The sequence below is a fragment of the Pinus tabuliformis genome, chromosome 2_2 (genome assembly GCF_031772625.1).
Source record: "Pinus tabuliformis cultivar Carrire ecotype Pingquan chromosome 2_2, CPIR1, whole genome shotgun sequence".
Taxonomy (NCBI): domain Eukaryota; kingdom Viridiplantae; phylum Streptophyta; class Pinopsida; order Pinales; family Pinaceae; genus Pinus; species Pinus tabuliformis.
This window is the reverse complement of record NC_142300.1, coordinates 1,303,096,559-1,303,108,457: the sequence shown is the minus strand read 5'-3', so window position 1 is coordinate 1,303,108,457 and position 11,899 is coordinate 1,303,096,559. Positions and strand designations below refer to the sequence as shown.

Below are 11,899 nucleotides of genomic sequence, written 5' to 3'. Positions count from 1 at the left end.
GAGTGGCAATGTTTGATAAAGGGAGTTATAAGGCCTTTTTACTCACATCTTGTTGAACTACTTGTTTGGCAAAAATGTTGTTGTTTGGTTGTGTTTATGCTATGCGTAAATCTAACATGTGTTAGATTTTCTTCACCTTGCAATGTTGTTATTGACAACATGCTTCTATTTTGGCTCGAAGAAATCTAGAATGCACTAGATCTTTTTTCACTACAATATGGTTGTTGGCAATATGCTTTTGTTTGTACTAGAAGTAAATATTACCATGTGCTAGATTTCATTTATCTAGAAATGTTATAATGTGTTTGTGTTTTTGCTAGAAGGAAATCTAGCATACATTAGATTCCTTCCACCCTTCCATGAGTTTATTGACAATGTGGTTGTATATGTGTTAGAAGGAAATCTAGTGTGCACTAGATTTCTTTCGCATTGCAATGTTGTTGTTTGCAATTCAATTGTTTGTGCTAGAATGAAATCTAGTATGTGTCACATTTCCCCACCTTACAATGATGTTATTGGCAATGTGCTTGTGATTGTGCTAAAAGGAAATCTATTATATGCTAGATTTCTTTTGCCCTAGAATGTTGTTGGTAATATGTTTGTGTTCTTGCTATAACAAAATCTAGCATGCACTAGATTCTTTAGCCCTACAATGTTATGTGTTTGTGTTTGTGCTAGAAGGAAATTTTTCACACACTGGATTTCTTTGGTCTTGCAATGGTGTTTTTGGAAATATGCTTATTTGAGCTAGAAGGAAATCTAATATGCGGTATGTTCTTTCACCCTACAATATTGTTATGTGCTTGTGTTTGCGAGAGAAGGAAATCTAGCATGTGTTAGATTTCATTCACCTTGCAATGTTGTTATTGGTGACATTTTTGTGTTTGATATATAAGTACAAATAGCATGTTAGATCTAATTCACCTTGCTATATTTTTATTTGAATTATGCTTATGTTTGTGATAGAAGAAAATATAGCATGAGATAAATTTCTTTTACCCTACAATATTGATGTTGGCAATATGTTTGTGTATGGTGGAAGCAATTCTAGCATGCTCTAAATTTATTTTGCAATGCACTATTGGTGTTAGAAACGTACTTGTGTTTGTACTAGAATAAAATCTAGTATGCAATAGATTTCTTTTGCAATGCAATATTGTTGTTGGCAATGTGCTTGTATTTGTGCTAGAATGAAATATAACTTGCATTGGATTTCTTTTTCAATGCAATATTGTTGGGAATGTACTTGTGTTTGTGCTAGAAGGAATTCTATCACGCGTTTGATTTCGTTTGCCCTACAATGTTATTGTTGGCAATGTGCTTGTGTTTATGCTAGAAGTAAATCAAGCATATGCTAGATATCTTCCACCCGGCGATGTTGTTTTTGATAATGTGATTGTGTTTGTGCTAGAAGAAACTCTAGAATGTGTAATATTTCTTTTACTTTACAATGATTTTGTGAGTAATATGCTTCTATTTACGTTATAAGTAAATTTAGCGTGTGGTGTATTTCGTTCACCTTATAATATTGTTATTGGAAATGTGCTTGTGTTTGTGCTAGAAGGAAATATAGCATGTGCTAGATTTATTTGACTATGTAATGTTGCTTCTAGCAATATGCTTATGTTTGTAGTAGAAGGAATGATATTGTTTGTTTGCTTTCATTTAAGGTGCAATGTTGTTGTTCGAAATGGGCTTCTACTTGTGATAGAAGGAAAGCTAGCACATTATATTTCCTTCATAATGAAATGTTGTTATTAGAAATATGTTTGTCATTATGCTAGAAGGAAGGTTGGAATGTGTTAAATTTCCTTCATCTTGCAGTTGAAAATATGTTTGTGTTTGTGATAGAAGTAAATCTTGCATGCATTAATTTTTTTTCACAACGCAAAATTATTGTTGGAAATGTGCTTGTATTTGTGTTAGAAGGAATTATAGAATGCACTAGATCTTTGTTCTTGTGCCAAAAGGAAAACTATCAAGATTTCACCCTCACCAAGGTTAGTGCTTTGATATTGTTCTTGGAAGTGCATTTCTGATTATGCAAGAAGTATACCTAGTGATTACTAACTTTCTTCTAGACATCATTACACTAATGCAACCAATGCTCTAGGAGTGACATTGTTTAAATAATCACAATGGTTAGAATTATAGCATTTGATGTGCCTTTTTATTGAATTTGGAACAATTTATGAAGATCAATGATAGTGCAAAATAATCGTATATAAATATATGTTATTGTTGGCGCTACATTTGTGATTGAGTTGGAAGGAAAGATAACGATATAGCTTTCCTTTTGGCACAAACACAATAATCCAATCATAATTATCTGATCCATGGAGAATAATGTGAGCTTTGTATAATTTTGAAGTTTATGAATAAATGTCTTATTGAGGTATACTTTATTTTTCTTCTGATGCAATTTCTTTGCTTTTATAATAAAAATGAGAATTATCTAGTATTTACAATAACAAAACTTTTATTTGGAAGAAAACCTCTAGTTTGGCTTTCGATTATCAAGTTCAAACATCAAACATCTTCACTAAGTGAAAAATAAATCTAATTTCTCCTTCTCATGGGGATTTTAGACATCTTATGTAGCATCGATCTTGGAATTTCTTATATTTTCCAAAGGACCATGTTTTGGTTCTTCAACTTCTACAAATTTCTTATGATCATTATTCATACACATGCATCAAGACTACAAGTATCATTTCTAAAGTTAAATAGGAACTTGGTGGTTTGATATGCGGTTATATTTTTCATTCTATGATACTATCTACATCTCTAATTACTCAGTCTTCATATATATATTTTTTGTGTAATATGTATGTAAAGTAATTTTTGGTAGTAGGCACTAGATGGTGGGAAATAATGTTTCATTACATACAATATGACTACCATACTATTTAAATTATTGCATCTATATTACTTTTTTGTAAGTTGTGCTTTTGCGAAAATATAAAGTCACACTTTACATGGCTCAACCTTTTCATTACATGTTACGATTTAATTTTTGTTACAGAATTGATACAAGCTACAATGGAAAATATAATTTTCGCAAAAGGGGACTATGTTGATCTCCTTATTAATGATCAGGTCATTGGGCTAGGAAGGGTCGAATTTGCAAAGTCTAGAACTTATTATGTTGGAGAAATGGTTAATGCAGGTTATGTTACAATTTTGACAATTGGTATCACTCAACCACATTTGATTGATGAGGATGTTACTGAAGGGGACATACATCCATTGAAGATCATAGATTTGAGACACAACATAGGTAAATCAAAATATTGAGGCATGTGTTAAATATTATTGATAGTATAGTAAATGTTTTATTGATTAAATACTAACCTTATTTACATTCGTTTATAGGTGCAAATGTTTCTTCTACATTTTCTATTGGAGACAAGGTAGGTCTTCTGCAACATGGATTGAAGTTGGGTGAGGGTGTTATGAAACCAGCTCAAAAGAAGATAGAAAAGAGAGATGAATGCCTTAGAAATAAGCCTCTTCGAGGGGGCAGCCTCCTTTACATTACACAAATGAATAATTCTTGGATAATTCAAATGAAAAAATCTCCTTTCTATATATAGGAGTCTAAGGGGTCACAATATAAACAATCCGACCTAACAATAATAATATAAAGGCACAAAAATAACAATAGAGGAATTCTATGGGGCACAGTAATAACAATATGGGGACAATAGGAGCACAATAATATTAATAAGGGATAAAACTACAACATTAATAGGGGCATCACTAGTATTATAGGGACCTAACATGCACCTCTCCTTCAAACAAGTGTTGTCCTCAATGCTTGAGTAGTTCTAGATACTTCTGTATAAAATTCTCATCCTCCCATGTGGAATCTTCAGTGGATAAGTTCTTCCACTTGATGAGATGCTTTGAAATGGATCGATTTCGTAGTTGTCGATTTCTTGTTTCTATGACTGCTTCCGGTTCCAATATAATTTTTCCTTCCTCGTTAAGTTATGGCAATATTGTTTGAACTGGGAGCTTGTCGCCTATAACCTTCTTTAAACATGAAACATGGAAAACTGGGTGCACTCGAGAAGCTGTAGGAAGCTCCAATTTGTATGCCATAGTACCAATCTTTTGCAACACCTTGTACGGACCATAATACTTTGGTGACAATTTTTTATCCTTCTTAGCTTGCTTGAGGGACATTTTTTTATATGCTTGTAGCCGTAGGAATACCCAATCACCTACATCAAAACTTCTTTCATTGTGATGTTGATCTGCCTGTTGTTTCATTCTATTCTGCACCAACACGAGGTTATCCTTTAAGAATTGGAGAACTTTTGTTGATGCTCGATGTGATGTTCCACTGCTTGAACCTTAGAATTTTCTCTTAAATATGATGTGATGGATGGTGGTTGATATCCATAAAGTGCCATAAATGGGGTCATTTTTGTTGTAGTATGGAAGGAATTGTTATACCACCATTCACCCAGAGGCAACCATTTGACCCATTGTGTCAATTTATCAGATACAAAGCAACGAAGATATCCTTCCAAACATTTGTTTACTATCTCCATTTGCCCATCATATTGAGGATGATAAGAAGAGCTATGAGCTAACTAAGTACCAAGAAAAGAAAATAATTATGTCCAAAAAATTCATGTAAAAATGGGATCTCTGTCATTTACAATAATCTTTGGGTTTCCATGTAGCTTTTGAATTGTTTCCATAAATACCGTAGAAACTGTACTGGCTTGAAATGGATGTGATAATGCACAAAAGTGTGCATACTTGGTAAGTTTATCAACTACCACCATGATGACACTCTTTCCCTTAGACTTGGGTAAACCTGTGATAAAATCCATTGAAACCTCCTCCCAACATTGGCTTGTAATGGATAAAGGTTGTAATAGACCTGGTTTCTTAATTGTTTCAGCTTTATTTTGTTGGCATACAAAACATTCTGCCACAAACTTTTGAATATCTGATTTAAGGCCATCCCAAAAAATTCCTTCGTAACCCTGTGGTAAGTTTTTAAAAATCCTAAGTGCCCTCCTAAGGGAGAAGCATGCAATTCCAGAAGAATCTTTTGTTTGAGTTGGCAATTCTTACAAAGGTATAAGCGATCTTTGTACCATAACAAATCATTTTTCCAACTAAAGGTATCAGATGTATTGGAATCTTGTTTTAACTTTTGAATAAGTTCCCACACTTCTTTGTCATTCTTCCATTCCTCCCTTGCTTCGTTTATCCAATCTGGTTGGATAATAGAAATGGCACACAACAATGCTTCCACATCCTCATCCTTTCTTGAGAGTGCATCTGCCACAACATTTTGCTTCCCTTTTTTGTATATGATTTCAAAGTCATAACCTAACTTCTTTGTGACCCATTTTTGTTGTTCTTCAGAGGATAATCTTTTTTCTAAAAAGTATTTAAGGCTATCATGATCCATTTTTACCTTGAAGTGTCTTCCCATTAGGTAGGGTCATAATTTCTTAAGTGCATGTAGTATTGCCAACATTTCCTTCTCATAAATAGCTTGGTGTAGATACTTTCCCTTGTTGGACAACTTTTGAAAGCAATGGGTCTTTCATCTTGCATTAAAATAGCACCAATTCCATTTCTGAAAGCATCACATTCCACAATAAAGGTTTTTGTGAAGTCTGCATTAGCTAAGACCAGTGTTTGGCACATTTCCTCTTTAAGATATTTGAAGGCCTTTATTTCTTCTGGAGAACATGACAATGCATCTTTCTTCAACAATGTTGTTAGAGGTGCTGCTATTTTCCCATAATTCTTAACAAACTTGCGATAATACCCTGTCAACCGGAGAAATCCTCACAAATGCTTTATGGCTGTGGGAATTTCCCATTCCTTAATGGCTTTAATTTTTCTAGGGTCTACCTTAACTCCTTCATGAGATACAATATGACCCAGATATTCCACTTCTTGTACTCCAAAGAAACATTTGGATCTTTTTGCATATAATTGTTTCTCCTCCAATAGTTGTAGCACCCTGTCATTGTGTTCAACATGATCCTTCCAAGACTTCTTGTAGATTAGTATATCTTTTTTTCTCTACATAAAACTATATCTATTATATTAATAGGGAGATAGTAAATTTACATCATGACCGAAGTCAAGCACTCTGCTCCTGCAGGAGGCAGTTCTGTCCAAAACAAGCACATTTGAAAATTGTCTAATTTTGTTTCCCACGCAAGGGAATGATCTTTGAACATAAGACAATTCAAAAACTCAAAAAAGAATTGAGGGATACCAAAAATACCAGAACCGAGTCGCCTTACAACCGTGCCCAGTGGTGAGGGGCATCCTACCAGAAAAAGAAGCGTGGGTGGCATTGCTATTCATCAATGGGCTCTTCAATGATTTGACACCAGCCCATATCAGGTAGTTCCTCTGTCTGAGTCGCATTCTGAGCTTCAGGACCCAGATCTACCATCATCGCCTCCTGTGCTCTGCCCCCTTGTTCGTTTGTTTCCTGCTGAGGGGTATTTTCCGCAGCCAGCTGAAATGATGAAGAGGGGTCCAGGATTGCCCTTGAATTTCCTGCCTGAGTCCTTAAATCATCAGCTTGACTTTCCTCCTGAAAAACCACTGTAAAATAGGTTGTAATCCTGGGCCTGTTTAAAGCGCTGTCAAAGGTAAATATGGCGGAACCAGAGGTAGGGATAGGTCTGGGCCGAGAGCTAGAGGCGCGAGATCTTCCTCTTCTGCTGCAAGAAGAAAGCCCGTGCCTCGAAGGATGATTCAAATCGTTGGAGGATGATTCTGCTGGGGCTCTTGTCAGCTGCCCGCTGTGGCTACCCATTCTTGGTCTCAGTCGAGGCATCCTGCAATTGACAGTGGCCCAGGTCCAGGATTGTAGCTGCAGAGCAATACCTTGGCTGCGGCGTTGCCTACTAGTTGAGCCTCCTCTGCCGAGTTTGGGCTTTTCCTTTTGGTGTGCCAAATCCCTGCGCGTGTGCGAGACCCAAGACCAAACAAAGAGATCAGTTGCCAAGAAATGTGAATGAGAGGGCCAATTTGCAATACCTGAGCGATACTCGGGGAGGAGAATAACCAGCCTCGTAGGGAAGGCTAAGACCATCAGCGCCGGGATCCAATTCCCCTCATTCTCCCTGAAGTTCTTTGCATGATCAAAGGTATGCTGGCGGAGCGACAGAGCCAACGAAATGTCCATCTTCCTCGGCCTTTCTCTAGCTTTAACGTTCCCAGCCTTGTCTCGGGAGTCTCCTCCCATTACTGCTCCCTTGATGGCTTGTGCTCTCCACTGCATGCTGGTGCGTGCGAGGCTTAACTCCCTCACTGCAGACCTGGTGTTCCAGCTGATCCGATGGCCTTGCGTATCCTGAAAACCGTTCATGCGATTGTGCCGTGCAATGAGTGTCATAACCACTCCACTGTTCTTGTACTGGTCGGGAAAGTGGCGGCCTGCCTTGCCTAGCCCCTGTCCTGTCAACTTATTTCTCATTGCAATCACCCGCATTTGGGGGAGCAGCTTCCTTTTGAACCTGAAGTTTTCATTCCTGTGCATGATCATGGTTTTGGATTATGTCGAGTGTCGTTGTGATAAGAGTGTGATTAGAATCTACCCCCAAGTTGGCTAGGAGGTCCGTAACCTTGTTTCCTTCTCGTTTAACATGAGTGAAGATGATGGCTCGATTATTGTGAAGCCATTGTTCTAAGGCCTCCAATCTAGCTTCAAGTCTCCAGCTTTTGGCAATTTTCTTAGCATGAGTCCCATTGAGAATTTGCTTGGCCATGTTGATGAGGACGAGGGAGTCACCTTCAATTTCCAGGAGGTGAAAGTTGTGGAGTCTGGAAACGAGAAGTCCTTGCCATAGTCCCTCCAGTTCTGTTGAGTTATTAGTGTCCCATCCCATGTTGCCATAGTAAATGAGGAGGGGCGAGCCTTAATGATTTCTGAATATTCCCCCATATCCAGCATTTCCGGGATTGCCCTTTGATGCTCAATCAAAGTTGAGCTTGAGAGTGTGCTTTGGAGGTGGAGTCCATGTATCCTTCTTTTCTTTGTTGCTTTCTGAGTGGGCTTGAGAAGGTTTTCCTTGTTGGAGTGGCAAATTCCAATTTGCCCAAATGGCCTTCTCATTTGCCAGAGTAGGAAAATCATCTGGCATCCATATGTGGAGCGCTAATGTCTCCTTTAGGTTCAAACAAAAGTTGCTCCAGATGATCTCTATGGGGGTTGTTTGGTCTTTGAATATGCACTTGTTCCTTTCCTTTCAGATACACCAAGTGAGGAGCCCTGGTATTAATCTCCATAGTTGATTGAGAACTTCACTTTTGTATGGATTCTGGTGCCATTGGTGAATTGAGTTAGTGATATCTTCTGATACCATACATCTTCTTTGGCATCAAAAGTTGGCTTTCTCCCCCATTTGGTTAGCCAGGGTACAGGAATCCAGAAGGTGCTGAAGGGTTTCCTCCTGCGATTTACAATTAACACATATTGATGGTCCATGGTAATTTCTTCACCTGATTTTATCCCATGTTAATATTTTCTGGTGCCCCACTAGCCATAGGAAAAGTGAGACTTTGGGCCAGTTACCAGCTGACCGAATTCTCCCCCATATTGGATCTAGAGGCGATGTATTCGAACTTATGATCTTGTAGGCTTCTGTGGTGGTGAAAGTTCCTTTTGGCAAGTAGCCCCAGCGTAGGATGTCTTTGTCCTTGGAGTATCTCACTTGGCATTTTTGGAGCTCCGCTTCCAGTTCCTTGATGGTTCGGCGATCAGCTCTACTGATTATCGATTTGCTTTTCTGCCACTTCCTGTATCCTCGATCTATTTCCTCAGTCCAATAGTGCCATATTTCTTCTTGATGCTGCTCTTCCCCTGAGTGGCTTGGGAGTTGACTGAGAAGGATGCTGAGCTTTGGCATCTGGTTCCAGGCATCCATCCAAAAACGTGTTGTTCTGCCATTTCAGACTTCCCAAAAACTATGTTGTTGAATCATTAGAAAGTGTTGTTTAGTTGCATTCCATATGAGTGAGCCTTTTGCATTGGGCGTTAGTTTAATGAGCTCCTCCTGTGGCCTGTGATTGGCATATTTAGCTGTCCAGATGGCCGCCCATGGTTTGTTGGGGATGGATAACCATTGCCACCAGATTTTTGCGCACATTATAGAATTACTGTGACTGGGGTCTCTTAGACCAATGCCCCCTTGCTCCTTGGGCTTGCGTATAGTAATCCATTTAACTAGAGCCCATTTGCGGTTTGTGCCAATCACTCCCCAGAGAAAGTTGCACTGTAAATTCCTTATTCTTTTTATCACCCATTTAGGAGCTACAAGGATTGAAAAAATATAGAGCGGCATTGCCTATAGAACATCCTTGATTAGTACTAGTCTGTTGGCTATATTAAGAGATCTATGAGTCCATGAGTTGAGCTGGTGGTCAAGCTTCTCAAGAAGCAAGTGCCAAGAGGTATGCTTGATAGCCGAGTCAATGAGAGGGGCTCCAAGGTATTTGGAAGGGAGGGAGTCAATGGAGAAACCCATAATACGAGTGATATCCCTTTGAACGACAGGAGGAGTGTGAAAGAAAAAAATATTAGATTTGGATTTATTAATACTAGTTACTGAAGCCTCCGTAAATTCATTCAGCAGGGATTTATACATTGAAGCTTCTTGGACAGAGGGGTACCCGAACAACATGTTGTCATCGACAAACTACTGATGGGTTATAGCAGGGGAGTTATGGATGGAAAGGCCTTTAATTTGCTGAGAAAGGCAAGCCTGAGTAATATGGCGTCCTAAACATTCCTCCATGAGGACAAAGAGGAAAGGCGAGAGAGGATCGCCCTCCCGAATGCATCTTGAGGGGCTGAAGGGGCAGGATGGAATGCCATTGACAAGGATGGAGAAGAAAGTAGAAGAAATAAGACTATGAATCCATCGTACCCATATTGGAGAGAAACCAAAAGCTATTAACATTTTTTGTATGTATATCCAATTTAGCTTATCAAAGGCTTTTGACAAGTCCAGCTTGAGTATCATACCTGCTTGCTTGGTGTGCTTGAGAAAAAGTATGACTTCGTGCGAGAGGATGATGCCATCCAAGATCTATCTTCCTTCCACGTAGTTGGATTGTTCAGGCGAGATGAGTAGGGGCAACAACGGATTTAATCTATTGGCTATGACCTTTGAAATCACCTTGTAGATTACATTGCATATAGCAATTAGTCAGAACTTGTCTAGGGTAATGTTGCTTTCTTCCTTTGGACTGAGTGCAATAAAAGTAGAATTGAGAGAGGGCAGAAACTAGTGCAAGGTGCGCGACTCCTCTACTACTTGCTAGACTTCATCTTTTATTAATTCCCAGAAGGCATTGAAGAAGGTGGTTGTGAATCCATCCGGGCCAGGGGCTTTTCCTTCCTTGAGTTGATGCATTGCAGTGTCTACTTCCTGTTGTTGAATAGGGCGAAGAAGGAGCTTATTGTGTTCTTCAGTAATGATTTTTGGCACATTTCGGATGATTTTTTCAATGGCTGGCCTTCTGTCTTTTTGGGGCTCTTGGTGAACCTGCCGAAAGTAATTTGTGAATTCTTGCTCAATCGCGTCATGCTCTTCTACTCTTTCCCCCCCTTGCTTCTGAATGAAAGGGATAGTGTTGTGCATTCTCCGCTATACTATTGTTTTGTGGAAGAACTTGGTGTTTCTCTCCCCCTCCTTCAGCCACCTTATCCTTGATTTTTGCTTCCATAATATTTCCTCCTACTTTCTCCTCTCCTCCAATTGACTGTGAATGCGTTTCTCTTGTTCCAAAGTTTCATCGTTGTGTCCCTCTGTGATTATTTTCTGTTGGAGCTATTCCATTTCCCTGTTTAGGTTCTGTTGCGCCTGAAAAATGTTTCCAAAGGTTTCTTGATTCCAGAGCTTGATATGAGTTTTGAGATACTTGAGTTTTTGTTGAAACAGATACATTTTGGGGCCTTCAGGCGGATGGAAGTTGTTCCAAGTATTTTTGATGAAATCTTTGAATGTGGGGTGAGTGAGCCGGAACGCTTCAAAGCGGAATGGTCTTTTATTGGCATTACTGGGTCATTGCCACTAAAGGGCGATGGGCCAGTGGTCAGAGCCTGCATATGGGAGAATTACTGCTGCTATGTCCCCTCCTAAATGGACTGCGTTATCAAACAGGAGGAATCGGTCTAGCTTGGATGTGATTTGATGCCTTCCAATCCTTCGATTACTCCATGTATTTGTTCCATTACAAAACTGAAAATCGATAAGGGCGTTGTTTTGAATGAACTCCTTGAAGTGCTCATTTTCCTGCTCCATCCTGGTTCGACCTCCTTGCTTTTCCTCTAATTTAGTTATCATGTTAAAGTCTCCTCCAATGATCCATAGGGGGTGGACTCTGTGTAGACTCAGTGCTTCTATCGTGTCTAGTAAAGCCATTTTATTGCCCGCATCCTGAGGGAAGTAGACATTTGTAAGATGTACATGAACGTTAGTACCTAGAATATGAAAGGTTGCTTGGATAATGTGGTGGGATGCATGTATATCTGAGAGCGCTATCACTTGCGGATTCCATGCAATAGCGAGTCTACCAGATGCTCCAAAGGCATCCACTGCTACTGAAATGCTACCTATCCAAGCTTTGGAAAGTATGTTTCCCAGAGTGTCACTGTTACACTTCATTTCCTGAAGCAAACAAATTTGTGGCTTTTCCTACTTTATCATGTTCTTGATCATTCTATGTTTCCCTGGGCTATTGAGCCTCCTTACATTCCATGATGTGAGCTTCATCTTTCACTATTGGTGGTGGATTTGTAATACTTGGTCAACTTCGCGTATCTTCCTGAGTCAACCAGGATTTTCCCTAATGGAATTGTTCGTTGAAGGTCGGTTCTTCTCCCCCTCTT

At 39.1% G+C, this 11,899-nt stretch overlaps 1 protein-coding gene across 1 annotated transcript; it reads right to left on the bottom strand.

Moving 5' to 3' along the window:
• Positions 1-11,081: 11,081 nt before the first annotated feature.
• Positions 11,082-11,675, bottom strand: LOC149198275 (uncharacterized). The gene has a single exon (XM_089408986.1). The coding sequence runs from the start codon at positions 11,673-11,675 to the stop codon at positions 11,082-11,084; it is 594 nt and encodes a 197-aa protein (XP_089265112.1).
• Between the last annotated feature and the right edge of the window lie 224 nt (positions 11,676-11,899).

Coding starts and splice junctions, on each gene's coding strand:
- LOC149198275 (XM_089408986.1), bottom strand. CDS start 11,675: ATGAAGTGTAACAGTGACACTCTGGGAAACATACTTTCCAAAGCTTGG.